The sequence below is a fragment of the Doryrhamphus excisus genome, linkage group LG23 (assembly GCF_037039965.1).
Source record: "Doryrhamphus excisus strain RoL-2023G ecotype Guam linkage group LG23, RoL_Dexc_Guam_v1.1, whole genome shotgun sequence".
Classification (NCBI taxonomy): domain Eukaryota; kingdom Metazoa; phylum Chordata; class Actinopteri; order Syngnathiformes; family Syngnathidae; genus Doryrhamphus; species Doryrhamphus excisus.
In genome coordinates, this window is record NC_136379.1 from 1084489 (window position 1) to 1100075 (window position 15587).

Below are 15587 nucleotides of genomic sequence, written 5' to 3' on the forward strand. Positions count from 1 at the left end.
CAAGCTCACAAGAAGATCAGAAGAAGACCTTCAACTGCACTTGGGAATGGAGACGTTTTTAAAAGGAAAACATTAAGACAAAAATGGTGCCAGTCCCCCCCAAAAGTCACAAAGAATGGCGTTTTTAAATTTATTTATTTATTTATTTATTTATTTATTTATTTATTTATTTATTTATTTATTTATTTATTTATTTATTTATAAATATATATATAATAAATATTTATATATTTATTTTTATTGACTGATTAATTTTATCGATATTTATTCATATTAATAATTGGTTTTTTTTAATAAATACGCCTGAGTTTTTTTTCTTGCTTGATTTATTCCATGAATTATTAGCAAAAGTTATGATAAAATTAATAAAAATGTTTGTGATGATCACGTTTTATCATGTCATTATTCATTGAACTTTTTTTTACAGGTTTTACAGGTTTTACCTTGTTAGTTAAACTGTGAGTGGATTTGATTGAATATTGAAAACAAATCAAGATCAATTAAATTGATACAATTTTATTATGTAATACGGCCCCGGGCCAATATGCACTGAAAAAATTGGGTTAATAACTCCTGATTTAGAGGATCTTTTAAGATTTCTGATTAACTGGAAAAGTGCTTTTTTAGACCATACAATGGTACAGTATCGGTGATGATAACCATAGAACCAGAAATAGAATAATAATAATAATAATAATAGAATAATAATAATGAACGACATAGTACACAAGGCACACCTATGTGTGGCGCTGTGAACTGACACGGAGACGGCATCACGTGACACACCAAACCACAGAAGAAGAACAGCTTCCTGTTCAATCTCCAGTGCATCTTCAAAAGCTGATTACTTTTACTTTATTGTCATTTAATTGTACTGTATTGTATTGTCTTAACACTTGGAGGAAAACTACAAAACATTGTCTGTATAGTTTATAAAGGGCTTTATTATTATTATTATTATTATTATTATTATTATTATTATTATTATTATTATTATTATTATTATTATTATTATTATTATTATTATTATTATTATTATTTCAGTTTGGGACAAGTCAAGTTTCCTGTGACTTCCACAATTAAAAATTAGTCTTCATTTGCGCATCATATTAGAAAATACAAGAGGGTAATGATGCCATTGGCTTTCTAGAAGGATTTCTTAAGACAACACGAGACAAAAAAAGAGTAAAAAAGGGTGTCGCCATGGTGATTCATCCTCTCATGGTCACCATAGAGATACTGCCAATTAAATGCCCGCTTGTTTTTATATTTTTTATTAACGTCTGAACCACCTACGTCCTGCTGATACCAGTCGGAGGATAATAACACACCTCTCGTCTCAACTAACTCCACCAGCTGTGGGCTTCCTCCGCACTTTCTAGAGTCTCTTATGAGAGCGTGCACGTGTTTTCTTGTCAATATGTCACCATGCCCACATGCAGGAAGTGCTCGTCATGCTGAAAGTAGCTCGAAGGGCATGAAAGGCGCTCCTCACTGGAGCTCATGTATACATTATAATTAATAATATCATAATTCAGTGAATATATCATGCACCAATAACTTTGGTGCACCATACCGTCACCATCTGATCCAAGATATTCAACCAGGGGCCCGCAGGACCAAGTCTGAGGATCTTTAACCAGTGATTTTGCAGTCGGTCATTAAAACCAGCAGAACTATTCTGGCACAGAAAAACAGCAGAGGGCTCTTGTTATGTATTATGTTGTTTGCATTTGTTCGCTAAAAACAGCAGAGGGCTCATATCACATAGATGGTAATGGTAATGGTAATGGTAATGGTAATGGTTTTATTTCATTTGAACATGCATCAGATTACAATTGAATGCATCACATAATCAGTTCCCAGTTCCACATGTCCAAAAGGAGTAGGAAGAAGCAAAGCTTATTAAATCCTACCCCTCCATCTGGTACTTTTACAATCACTAACTGTTACATTTGTTCACTTCCTGCTTTCTTAATATAGTTTAATCTTTGACTCGTGTTTTCTCTTCAAATGGTAGATCCTTAAAAACAGCAGAACTCTCCTGTTATGTAGAGGATCTTTGACAAGCTTTTTTTGCAGCTGGTCCTCAAAAACAGCTAAACACTCTTGTCATATTAATGCTTTTTAACAATCATTTTGTGGCTGCTCATTAAAAGAGTAGATCCATAACAACAGCAGAGCCCTCCTGTTATAGAGAGGATCTTTGAGGAGGGTTTTGGCAGCAAATTACTAAACACCACAGAGCTTTCTTGTGAGATAGATGATTTCAAATGTTTTTATGTTTCAGCTGGTCCTACTTGGATCTTTGACCAGCAGTAGATCCTTAATAACAGCATAGTGCTCCTGTTATATATATATATATTTTTTGCAATAAAAGCTAGGAGACCAGGGTTCAATTCCACCCTCGGCTATCTCTGTGTGGAGTTTGCATGTTCTCCCCGTGCATGCGTGGGTTTTCTCCGGGTACTCCGGTTTCCTCCCACATTCCAAAAACATCCTACTCCAATTTGTCCATAGGTATAAATGTGAGTGTGAATGGTTGTTTGTCTATATGTGCCCTGTGATTGGCTGGCCACCAGTCCAGGGTGTACCCCGCCTCTTGACCGAAGACAGCTGGGATAGGCTCCAACATGAGGAAAAGCGGTAGAGAATGAATGAATGAAAGGTTATTCAAAACAGGAGAGCATTCTTGTCATATCTTTGACGAGCAGTAGGTCCTTCAAAAAGCGGAACGCTCCTGTTCCATAGAGGATCTTTGCCGAGATGTTTGCAGTTATTGCAAATCTGCCCTTAGAGGCCACAAGTAGCATAAAGGTGACATCAGAGACAGGATTTCAAGAGGTCTGAAAGGCTGACGTGACAGCAGAGAGACAAATTCATGTCAAGATGGCGCTGAGGACAAGGCGCAGTGTGCTGCATTCATAACAGGATTGTTCCGTGTGTGTGATGATGATGTCAGGATGCATTAAGGTCCATCATGGCGATTGCTGCATTACGGCAGAGAACACAGCCCCTTTTGAAGTCACTGCAGTGGCACCGAGATCATAATTACGCCCCGTTTTTAGTTTGCTTTTTGAGCTGTGTGAGAAGGTGAAAATATTAGAAACAGTGCAGTGCAATTGTACAGTACACTGTACAGTAATTCACATATTGTTCAATGAATATCACATATGCCAAGTAGGATAGAAGACGGGCGAGCTATCAGATTGAGTACATTAAAACAGAAAGTGTAGCGACTGTGTGGGACCGTGGGGTGTGGGCATAGGAGGCTTTGGCCCTGCCCTTGGTGTGGGGACGGGTGGTTGTACCCCGCTGCCCTTGCAGAGCCTTCTCCCTTAGGTATGTATATGGCTATATTTGTATATATGTGTGTGTGTGTACGTATGTATATATTTATTATTATCATATCTAAAATAGCTAAAAGATCTAAATTATTAGAAAATATATTATATATAAATTATTATTATATATTAAGTATCAATAGTAGTATCATTATTATACAAAATAATAATAATAATAATTATATTATGTTCCATAGAGGATAATAATGATAATAATAAAACATCATATATATAATAATAATAATAATAATATTTTTTTTGTTTTTTCCATTCCATACACAAAAATAAAAATAGAGAATAAAAACAATAAATACAAGTAATTGGTAATAATAACAATAATAATAATAATAATAATAATGATATATTATTATTATTATTATATAATATAATTATATAATATATATATAAGTATATAATAATAATAATAATTTATCATTAATAATAATAATAATGATAATATTATTATTATTGTTATATTATATAATTATATAATATATATATATATAATTATATAATAATAATAATAATTTATCATTATTATCATCATCATCATCATCATCATTATTATTATTATTATTATCAAAAAATAATAATAAAAAATAAAGTAAAGTAATTGGTAATAATAATAATAAGGATATTAATAATGCTATTATTAATATTATTATTATATTATATAATTATATAATATACATATAATTATATAATAATAATAATAATATTAATTTATCATTATTATCATTATTATCATCATCATTATCATTATTATTACCAATTACTTTAATTATAAAGTAAAGTAATTACTAGACTTTATATATTATTATTATTATTATATATATATTATATAATATATATATAATAATATAATAATAATAATAATAGTAGTAGTAGTAATTACTTTACTTTATAATATTATTATTATATTATATAATATATATATTATAATAATAATAATTTATTATTATTATTATTATCAATTTTATTTCAACTTTATCATCAACTTTATTTTTTATTTATTATTTTTATTCTCTATTTTTATTTTTGTGTATGGAAGGAAACAAAAACCAAAAAAGTAACAGAAAGTGTGGCCTGTCTCACGAGGCACTCATCATCCCAACCAGAGAACAGATTGTCAGTAACAACACTGCCAAGAAAATGATCTGAAGAAGAAAGACATCCAAGAGCGGAAGACCCATGAAACCTCTGCTGTGCTCCACAACACAAAGTGTCGCATTGTTGACATGACTACTGCAGCATGAATGTAATTATCATCATGTTGCACAAGCAGGTTTGTCATAAAAAATAGAGAAAAAAAAAGTGGTGTGACAATCGTGAAAAAGTCATCATCAGTTATGCAGACATGAGATGAGAGCTGTGACTGTATCCGGCATTTATCACGCTTTTATCTTTTATGCCGTAGAGACTCGCATTTTTGCTGTACATCCCTGGAAACAGCAGAGAGCTCCTGTCATAAAGAGAATCTTTGACTGGAGTTTTTACAGTAGGTCCTTAAAAGCAACAGAGAGCTCTTATACTGCCATAGAGATGAGAGGCTCTTTGGCCGGGCGTCTTTTGCAAGCCCTTCAAGACAGCAGCTGACTCCTCTGGCAAAAATATTTTTGCAGTAGGTCCTTAAAAACAGCAGATCACTTCTGTTATATAGAGGATTTTTGAGGATCTTTGATTTTTGCAGTAGGTCCCTAAAAACAGTAGTATGATATAGAGGACCTTGGACTGCGTGATTGCAGCAGATTCATAATAACAATGCAGCACTCTTGTCATGTAGACATTTTTTCCTAGTAGATCCTCAGACACAGCAGATCATCTTTTAGATCAGATTCCTAAAAACAGTATAAATGAATCAATAGCAACAGATCCTTTCTGTCACTGACAGGGGTTCCTAAAAGCTGTAGTCACATTTAGAGGATCTAAAATTTAATTAAAAATATGTCAAAGTGACATGAGCTAACGGTGCTAGCATTAGCAGCTCACTAGCTAGTCATCAACACATCAGTAAAACATACGTACGTTATAGCGATCTAAATTCATTCATTCATTCATTTTCTCCTGCTTTTCCTTCTTTTGCTGGAGCCTATCCCAGCTGTCCTCGGGCGAGAGGCGGGGGTACACCCTGGACTGGTGGCCAGCCAATCCCAGGGCACATATAGACAAACAACCATTCACACTCACATTCATACCTATGGACAATTTGGAGTGGCTAATTAACCTAGCATGTTTTTGGAATGTGGGAGGAAACCGGAGTAAAAAACCCACTCATGCACAGGGAGAACATGCTAACTCCAGACAGAGATTGGCCGAGGGTGGAATTGAACCCTGGTCTCCTAGCTGTGAGGCCTGCGCGGTAACCGCTCGGTCACTGTGCAGCTGTTTTTACAGTAGGTCCTTTTTAGCACTTGACTTTGGTTAAAAAGAGAATCTTATTTGCGGGAGGTCCCTAAAAATAGTTGTATCAATTTGATGACGTGAAGGTGCTTAAAAACAGCAGATCACTCTTTGTATAGACCAGGGGTCAGCAACCTGCGACTCCAGAGCCGCATGTGGCTCTTCAGCCTCTTTATTGTGGCTCCCTTTGCGATGCTTGAATATTTTTAACACCCGAGTGGGGAAAATGCACGTCTTTTGTAATGAGTTTTAAAAAATCCAACTTTGTCTGAGACCATGAATGCATCCTGAGTGAGTTCTGACTGCTATCCAGTTCAGTACATGAAGAAAAACAAGTAATACTTACCTACAAATCTAAAAAATAAATTCGAGATAATTTAAAAACAGCGGCATGGGAACTTGTTTTTACGTTTACAGTAGTTTACACATACATTTATGTAAGTTTATCTCCAAAACTAGCAAGAGTACTCCAACTCGTCTTTTCTTATCTGAACTACTTTGATACCCCCAAATTCCCTCCAATGTTGTTTTAAACATACTATATGTTTTGCGGCTCCAGGCTATTTTTCTTCAGTGGGCATTGGGTAAAATGGCTCTTTTCATAGTAAAGGTTGCCGACCCCTGGTATAGACGATTGGGGATCCAATCCTTAACAACAGCAGAAAGTCTTACACAGGATCTTTGATGAGCATTTTTGCAGCAGTCGCAAAATCTGTTATTTTCCCAAGTATGTCTTTAAAAACAGATGATGGCTTCCGTCCTATTGAGGATCTTTGATTCGTGTTTTTCCTCCAGATTCCTGAAGACACTACAGCAGGTTTGCCATATGGACAATGTTGAAGTGGTGTTTTTTTTTCAACAGATCATTTCTGTCAAATTGAGGATCTTTGACACAGCCTCACAGGATCTTGGTTGATGTTCTCTCAGGGAGACAGAATGTTTTAGTTGTCGCAGGAAGCAATCTTATCAAAATAAGACTTGTGTTGTCACGATGGAGGCGTTTGCTTTTCTGTGACACATTTGAGCTGTGCTTTCAAAGGTTTCCTTCCCTTTCAGTAGGAAAAAAAAATAATAATGAAAAAGCTTTTTGGAGCTGGGTACAAAGCAAGAAAAAAAGAATCATTGGTATTTCCACTCCAATGGGAGCGCTTTGTTAAGCTGCAAATTGGACCGCTTGCATCAAACAAGACGTCAAGAAGAGCGATCGTGACACTGGAAGGTGGCGGCCCAGTGAGGGCGGCCACGATCAGAGGACAGGCGCCATTGAACACCTAACCACCCGTGAGCGGATCACGCGACAGAGCCAAGAGAATGGAAGTGCAGTGGGGAACACACTCCAGGCAAAAGAACGCCTTTTACTTCAGTGAAGACCCCACGGAAGACACCAGCCAGTTTGATCCTTTTATTCATTCTATAATTAACGCCGCCAAACGGTGGCAGCCTTTACGTCCGAAATAATGCGGTCAGCCTGTGACATCGGCGATAGCGGCCTGTCCCATTATCTTATGTAATCCATTGAGGGGAGGTAGATTTGCCTCTTTATTCATGCAAAATTCAGAGAAATTTGGTGGGTAGATGCTGCTTTTCAAAGGTACCATTTTAAAAGATACTGTAAATATTTATTTCGCAAAAGTTATGCTTTTGATGACATCATGAAAAATATCTTGTGGACGGGGATACCCTTTATTGTCACATGAACCCACTCAATGTACTATACATCCACTACAGGCTTTACTCCTGTCCCACTCCTTCATGTTACACTAGCCACGTATACATGGACCCAAATATTGGTAATGGTAATGGTAATGGTTTTATTTCATTTGAACATGCATCAGATTACAATTGAATGCATCACATAATCAGTTCCCAGTTCCACATGTCCAAAAGGAGTAGGAAGAAGCAAATCTGATACTTTTACAATCACTAACTGTTACATTTGTTCACTTCCTGCTTTCCATAATACAGTTTAAGTTTTTTTTTAATTTTTTTTTTAAATAATGCACTATATAATAATGCAATATAGCACATCATGACTGGTTCAAGACTCTTCATCCTTGTATTTAGCAAACATCAACTGCTTGTATTGTAAATATTCCAATTGCATTCGGTTTATTTGCTCAAACGGACTGAATTGAATCTTTGTATACACCTCATTCCGAAAGAAAAGTGCCAATCCGAATTCACAGGGGTGGAATAATCCTTTATACATCTAATCTCTTGGTCTACATGCGCCGCTATAATCAACCAGAATAGTCAATGGGGCATGCCCAGTAAAACGTAAACATCACGTGATACCGGCTTCCCCGAGTTTTTCTTTCACTTTTGCCAGTTTTTTGTTCATCCAGTCTTGAAATTTAGTTTGGATGAAAAACAAACTTTCCTTAGCAGTCCAGTGCCGATTGCTGGCCTCCATTTTTAAAAGTGAAGAACGTCTGGAGCTGCGTGTTACGTCATATCTCAGCATTCGCTGAAAGAACGCACCCGGGAACAGGAAAAGATAAAGTTCAATCTTGCTAATATTTTATAATTAAACTCGGCACATGTTTTATATAGATATATATTTTCTTTTTGAATAAAAGTGGACTTGTGAATGGCGTATAGAAGGGTTTAGATTCTGTTCCACAGATGGCGCTAATGCACACCAAAGCTGCTTGCCAACCGCCAATAAACAACAGAAGAAGAAAAACACCAGGAACGCACCCTGTCAACTTTCCGTTTGAGCGGGTACAAGATACCTCAATCGGATTGGGAAAAGGAATATTCCACCCCTGGGAATCCCATTATATGTTTTTTCAGATTGGCACTTTTCTTTCGGAATGAGGTGTATACAAAGGTTACATTCTTTCCGTTTCAGCAAATAAACCGAATGGAATTGGAATATTTGGGTCCACGTATACGTGGCTATTGTTTTCGGAAAAGTCATTCGGAAAGAGGAAAAACTCCTCATGTAAACGTGGCTATTGTTGTCAAACCTCTTGAAGACACACACTCTATTGTAGGTATAAGCAACTCCGATTCCGATTTTTCACCAGCGTATATTTTCTTTATGCGTTTGGGCCTCTCGTCCACACACAAACATTTTATCCTTAAAAACTGAGTTTTTGGAATACTTCATCACAAGATTTCGGAAAACTCAGTATGCAGTATGAACTGCATGCTGCAGCTGCTGTTTTGCTCTCTAAAACTAAAACTGCTAAGACGCTTTCGCCAATGATGGCGATTTGGGACAAGACCCGTTCGGACCTCTGTCCATTGGCGCAGCTTTGACAACAATGTCGTTATTTTGGAAGAATGGCGAGGGAATGTTGGCATGGCAAGGACATTTGGATTGCATTTGACTGAGTTGCTTTGCCCACACATTGAACGCTACCCTGTTATGCTATGTTTTGTGTGTATTTGTATGGACAGAAATACTGTTTCCAGTAGGCCTACAATTACAATACTGTATATATTGTGGAAGAAATCCTCCCCCTGAGGACTTAAGTGGGTTTCGAATATAGGATAAGGGAATCTTAAAGAACCAAATTATAGAATGAGAACCAGATTGTTTATTTCTGACAACAATACCTAATACAGACATCCGGGCTTATCTGCAGTCCCTGTATGCCTACAAGTAAGCGGGTCTTATTACAGCATAGCTGCAAAAAGCACCCTTCCTCTCCCTGCCTGGTCTTTTATACACTCAAGATTGTGTAAGAGGCTGGAATCTTGGACCAATCAGCTTTCGCCACTGCCCTTGCTTGAACTGCTTTCATGGTGTTTCTGCTTTCCTTTGTTTGCCGGGGCATCAAGGCATCTTTTTCCTTTGTTTGCAGGGGCATCAAGGCATCTTTTCCTTTGTTTGCAGGGGCATCAAGGCATCTTTTCCTTTGTTTGCAGGGGCATCAAGGCATCTGGAACATTCTGCTAAGTATCTTTTGTCTGTATTTGTGAGACTATGTGTTTATTTTAGCTTTTATCTTTAGCTAGCAAAATTGAGCAAATACCTTCATTACCCACATTTTCTGTCCCATATGTTCCATGAAAAATGTGTTTTTTCCTCGGCACTGGTGGCATCTCTGCAAAGTTTCAACAGAATTGGTTTTGTAGTTTTCGCGTAATATTGCTTACTAACAAACAGCCCATTCTTTTGGATGTATTGATATGCTTGACCTTTAACATGCTACATAAAGGCTGTATTGGAACGTGTTATAACTCGGCTGTCCTTTTCCTCTCTTTCATTGTTTCCTCTCTGCATCCCTTTATGATTAAAGGCCATCCCCGTTTGACATAATAATCCATACAAACACTTACTGCTATTTCTATTTATGAGCTGGTATTGTGTCTGCTGTAGTTGGACACATGCAAATGTCAAGATGGAGCTTGTTCTCCTGTGAGGTAGTTTTACACGCCACACCTGCCATCAATACACATCCATACTTAACAACTGGGGGTTCCTTTTTAGTACAATAATACACCACCCCATTGTAGCAGTTCATTGGCGCCAACATTGGCTATCCTACCGTGGTAAGTGATTTTCCGCAAATTAGGATTCCTTATTTATGAATAGAATATTTCAGTAGTTTGAGCATAAAAAAATCTGTGTACAAGTTTGTAAATATCATTAACATTATGAAAGCCCTCTAGACATGAAATAACACCCCTATGCTCATCTTTACAGTCCGATTATTAGGGATGGAAATTTCTTTGTGATGGCCGATGTGATTCAAATGAAACGATATGATTCAAAAACAATATTTAATACAATATTTAAACAATATTTAAAATACACTTTTCTAAAAATGTATTTATGTCCTTTTCTTGGAGATCTTTCTTGGAGCCAGTCAATGAAGGTCATTCAAACAATCTTCTAGCTGTTCATCAATCTCTTCCCTTTAAAAAAAAATTGAAAAAAAGATGTTAGAATAGAATTCAATCCTCATGTTGGGATCATTTTTGGTGAATTACAATTCAAGAGGACGTATTATGATTTTTCCACTTTTCTGACCCATGAATGCAGTTGGAATGTTGTATTCTCGTGTTAAATTGTTATATTAAAAGTTTCAGGTGTGCGCATTTGGACGTGAGCCCTAAAAGAAGTTCGGGATAGCTCAAAACGCTCTGTTTCAAAAGACGCGGTAAAACTGTTTCTTTGTGATGTCACAGAGGGGCGGACTTCCTTACATGGTTCATAGTTAGGAAGCACTTTGGGCGTTTGACCAATTGCAGCGGAGTGGGCATGGCTTGGGTGGAATAAATTAAAACAGACCGTTTTGGCAGGAGGCACAAGTCAAAGGAAATGCAGCTGGAATAGGTGCAGATTCTGGAGAATCCAAAAAGTTTCTGTGTGGGTTATTGTGTGTAGCTGCTCTACAGGAGACCACAAGCCAATACAAAGGGTCGAAAAATGAGTACAATAGGTCCCCTTGAAACACTTGTTTTCATGTGTCCTTGTTTTTATATGTTTTTATCAGGGCTGTCAAAGTTACGAGAAGGTTAACATGCGCACGCCCTATTTTGACCCTCAGGCCACACCGTAGTTTTAGGATGTAGTGGTGACCATGGAGCCACAAGGAGGAACAAATATTGAGCATAAATAGACAAAGAAAAGGGTATTTTGATTGGGCAATTTAGCTTTAAAGCCCCGGCAGATGTCTATCACAAGCCCAACGTTATTTGTATCTACTGTCTCTGTGATTGGAATTGTCACGGAGTACGTCGACTTGCTGGAGGAAAATGAGAAGGTACTGAAGCACTGCGGGTATTTTTTCATTGTCATTTATACAGCTGTACCTTGGCATACGAATGCTGTGACCCATTTCTTGGCTGATTCTTTGCCTTGAACTGCGAACTAAAATTTAATTATAAATATGTCAAAGTGATGTGAGCTAACAGCGCTAGCATTAGCAGCTCACTAGCTAGTCATCAACACATCAGTAAAACATACGTACATTATAGTGATCTAAATGAATTCATTCATTTTGTACTGCTTTTCCTCACAAGGGTCGCGGGGGGGGGGGGGGGGTGCTGGAGCCTATCCCGGCTGTCTTGGGGCGAGAGGCGGGTTACAATCCCAGGGCACATATAGACAAACAACCATTCACACTCACATTCATACCTATGGACAATTTGGAGTCGCCAATTAACCTAGCATGTTTTTGGAATGTGGGAGGAAACCGGAGTACCCGGAGAAAACGCCACACACAGATGACTGAGCGGGGAATCGAACCCGTGTCACCTAGCTGTGTAACCACTCGTCCACCGTGCAGCCAGTTTTTGTAGTTTGTTGTATACTTTAAAAAGAGAAAAATACAACCTGTAGAAAACCCACGCATGCACGGGGAGAACATGCAAACTCCACACAGAGATGGTCGAAGGTGGAATTGAACCCTGGTCTCCTAGCTGTGACGTCTGTGCGCTAACCACTCGATCGCCGTGCCGCCCCATATCCAACATGACATGAAAAAAAGTTCCTCCTATTCCGTGTGGAAGTGGTATGTTTTTCTTCTTATGTGTAGTGTAATGTATATTTACGAGTTGTAGTCCAGGTCATCCCAAGCCGGGAATTCCTCTTGCTGATGATCAACAAAGGTTAACCAGCAGTGTTCAAACTCTGTGAAAAATAACGACCAAATCAAAAAAGTCATTGGTATATTTGTCCTCAACAAGATTATGAATATGGCCGGCATAATACTCCTTATACCTTCTTTGCGCATGACTTTGAGCTCTACGCCAGCGTCTCCCAGCGATTGCAAGCCGTTTTTGTTTTCCATGTTGTCCCAGTAGTAGAGGCGTGACACAAAGATGCAAAGCTTCATGTTTTTCGCCGATCTAATGAAATCCACCAGTTCGTTGCAACAATCAGCACAAGGGGACCAGGACAAGTAGCATGTGATTGTGTAACATCCTGGAGGCAGTTTTTCCATGAAAGACTTCAACTTTATCTACAGGTGAAGAAGAAAATGTACATATTGGAATGCAATACTACGTATTTTATTGAATACTCACCTCTGCATGGTCTACGGGATCATTTTTAAAGAATCCAGTCAAGTCAGGGGAATTTTCACGCTTCACCTCATAGCACAAATATGTTGCCTTCCGGCCCTCTGCCAGTAACAAATTATCATAATGGAAGAGGAACTGGTCCTTGCTCAGAGGCACACTGAGGCAAAGGGAAATTGACATGTCATTTATGTCCACTGGCTGTCGCAGTTCAGCATCATAAATGATGCCTTAACAAAGGCAATCATTATTTTGATTGACACCGTTCAGAGTATTAGCAGCATGTTTAACAAAAATCAGACAATTCAGAATATATGCTTTCCTCGTTCATTGACAACCTGATTGACCTATTCGTATAAAATTACCAGTTTAATGTCATAAAATAAATTCTTTATTGGTGTTACATTGCAACTTAATACAAAATATGTTTGTCCTAATGTAATTATTCTTGCCACAAAACATCATGAATTATTCTCAAACTTTCAATTTTGTAATATAACATGTTCTCATTAAATTCATAATTTCGCCTTAGGACTTATTTTCTGTAATTTCAACTTTATTCAGGAAATATTGCGAATTATTCTCATAAAAGTCAGACTTCATCCATAAAATTTCAGATGCAACCTCGTAATATTATGATTTATTCTCATAAATGTCCGACTTCATCCTCATAACATTACAACTTATTTTGATAAAACAACTTCCTCCTGGTATTAGAAAACCTTTATTGTCATTATACAAGGTACAACAAGCTTTGAAAAAGTTCCTCCTGTATTAAAATTAAAATTAAAATTAAAATTAAAATTAAAATTAAAATTAAAATTAAAATTAAAATTAAAATTAAAATTAAAATTAAAATTAAAATTAAAATTAAAATTAAAATTAAAATTGCAGTTTATCCGAAAGCTTCTTCATCCTAATAACATTACAACTTATCTTCATAAAACTGCGACTATTTTTGTAAAATTGCAACCTAGTCTCATACTATAACAATATACTATTAGTATTGCGACTTTCATTCATTCATTTTCTACCGCTTACTTTTTCCTCATAAAGTTCTGAGGTTATCATTACAATATTGTTATTTATTCTCATGAAATAATAAAATCTTTTACTGCCATACACATAAACAAACGCATCAGGAATGCCAAATATTCCAAATATAAGACCTTTGTTGAGCAACATCTTACCTTTGGTGTGCCATTTTGCTCAATGTCACAAACGTTCCCAAACCTCAGACGACCGGCATGTACTGTATTGTGTATCTCTCGCTGTAAAGTACTGTAAAATATCAGCTGATCGTATGATCTGTTGGATGAGTATGCCCAATCTACTTGTCAGGAAGTTCATGTGTGTTGAACGGACTTGTGGTTGATGATTAACACAAGGTCAACAAAAGACATGCAGGCGGTGTCAGTCTCAGTTCAGTTCAGTGGAGTGTAGCTTTTTGTCTTGAGCAAACACAAATTAAATTAGCATTGCAGTATTACGACTTTACGAAATTATGTATTTTCATAAAATTCCAACAATATCCATGTGATGTTATGCCTTTATATTTGTGACCCTCTTTAGTGTATATACACATATATATATATATGTATGTATATGTATATGTATATATATATGTACGTATATGCATATACATATATATGTATATGTATGTGTATATATATATATACACATATATATGTATGTCAGGGCCGGACGCCTGCTGCTTCACCGCCTGCTGCTTCACCGTCGCCGCGTCAGGACCTCACAGCTAGGAGACCCGAGTTCAATCCCACCGTCGGCCATCTCTGTGTGGAGTTTGCATGTTCTCCCCGTGCATGCGTGGGTTTTCTCCGGGTACTCCGGTTTCCTCCCACATTCCAAAAACATGCTAGGTTAATTAGCCACTCCAAATTGTCCATAGGTATGAATGTGAGTGTGAATGGTTGTTTGTCTATATGTGTGTCTATATGATTGGCTGGCCACCAGTCCAGGGTGTACCCCGCCTCTCACCCGAAGACAGCTGGGATAGGCTCCAGCACCCCCGCGACCCTCGTGAGGATAGGCGGAAGAAAATGAATAAATTAAATTAAATTAAATTAAATTAAATTAAATTAAATTAAATTAAATTAAATTAAATTAAATTAAATTAAATAATGAATGAATTAATGAATTTTTACAAGTTCATTCATACATTTATAAAATTGTAACTGTATTCTTTTAATGTGTAGGAATTTATTTTTATTTTTAAAAATGCATCCATTGGATAAAAATGCAACCAGTCGAGTATAGAACTGTATTTACATGCTTTTTTGCCTCCATTCTTGTAAGTTAGGATTTTTATTTCTATTAATATTACAGATGTTGCATTGAGTGTAATGTTATTTAACATTTGTATTGTAGTGAATGTGACATTTTGCACACATTTTGCAGACTTACTAAAAAAGGGCTGTTTGAAGAAGATGCACATCTTGCAGAATGAAATCTGGTGGTAAATATATAATTCCATTTTCAAATATCTGCTCCCACATTCATCTCTTTATTGTACAAAGCAGTGATGTCTCGTTTTCATCTCGAGTGTGAATGTATGCAGAATATATTGCAATTGGACCATGTCGGATCTCATTATCATTGATATTTGATGTTGTAATCCCATCATCAGTCGTCTATCGTCTCCTCTTATGTAACCAAAATATTGGAACAAGAAGCAGCAGCAACTACAAGCAGAATAATAATAATATGTAATATGAATACATTGCTGACTGTCAATCAAACCTGAGTGTCAGTTCCTCTTCCAGATTCAACCAGTCGATGCAAGGACATGCTATTTTCAATCCTTCACAATAACGCCGTGTATGTGAGGTGTACAAAAAC

The 15587-nt window shown here is 36.8% G+C and overlaps 1 protein-coding gene across 1 annotated transcript; it reads right to left on the reverse strand.

Moving 5' to 3' along the window:
- Positions 1-10514: 10514 nt before the first annotated feature.
- On the reverse strand, positions 10515-14034 carry LOC131131410 (single-stranded DNA cytosine deaminase-like). The gene is made up of 5 exons (XM_078788538.1): positions 13916-14034; positions 12732-12885; positions 12427-12667; positions 12258-12336; positions 10515-10616 (listed from the first exon to the last, which is right to left on the reverse strand). The coding sequence occupies exons 1-5, from the start codon at positions 13927-13929 to the stop codon at positions 10568-10570; spliced, it is 537 nt and encodes a 178-aa protein (XP_078644664.1). The 5' UTR covers positions 13930-14034; the 3' UTR covers positions 10515-10567.
- Between the last annotated feature and the right edge of the window lie 1553 nt (positions 14035-15587).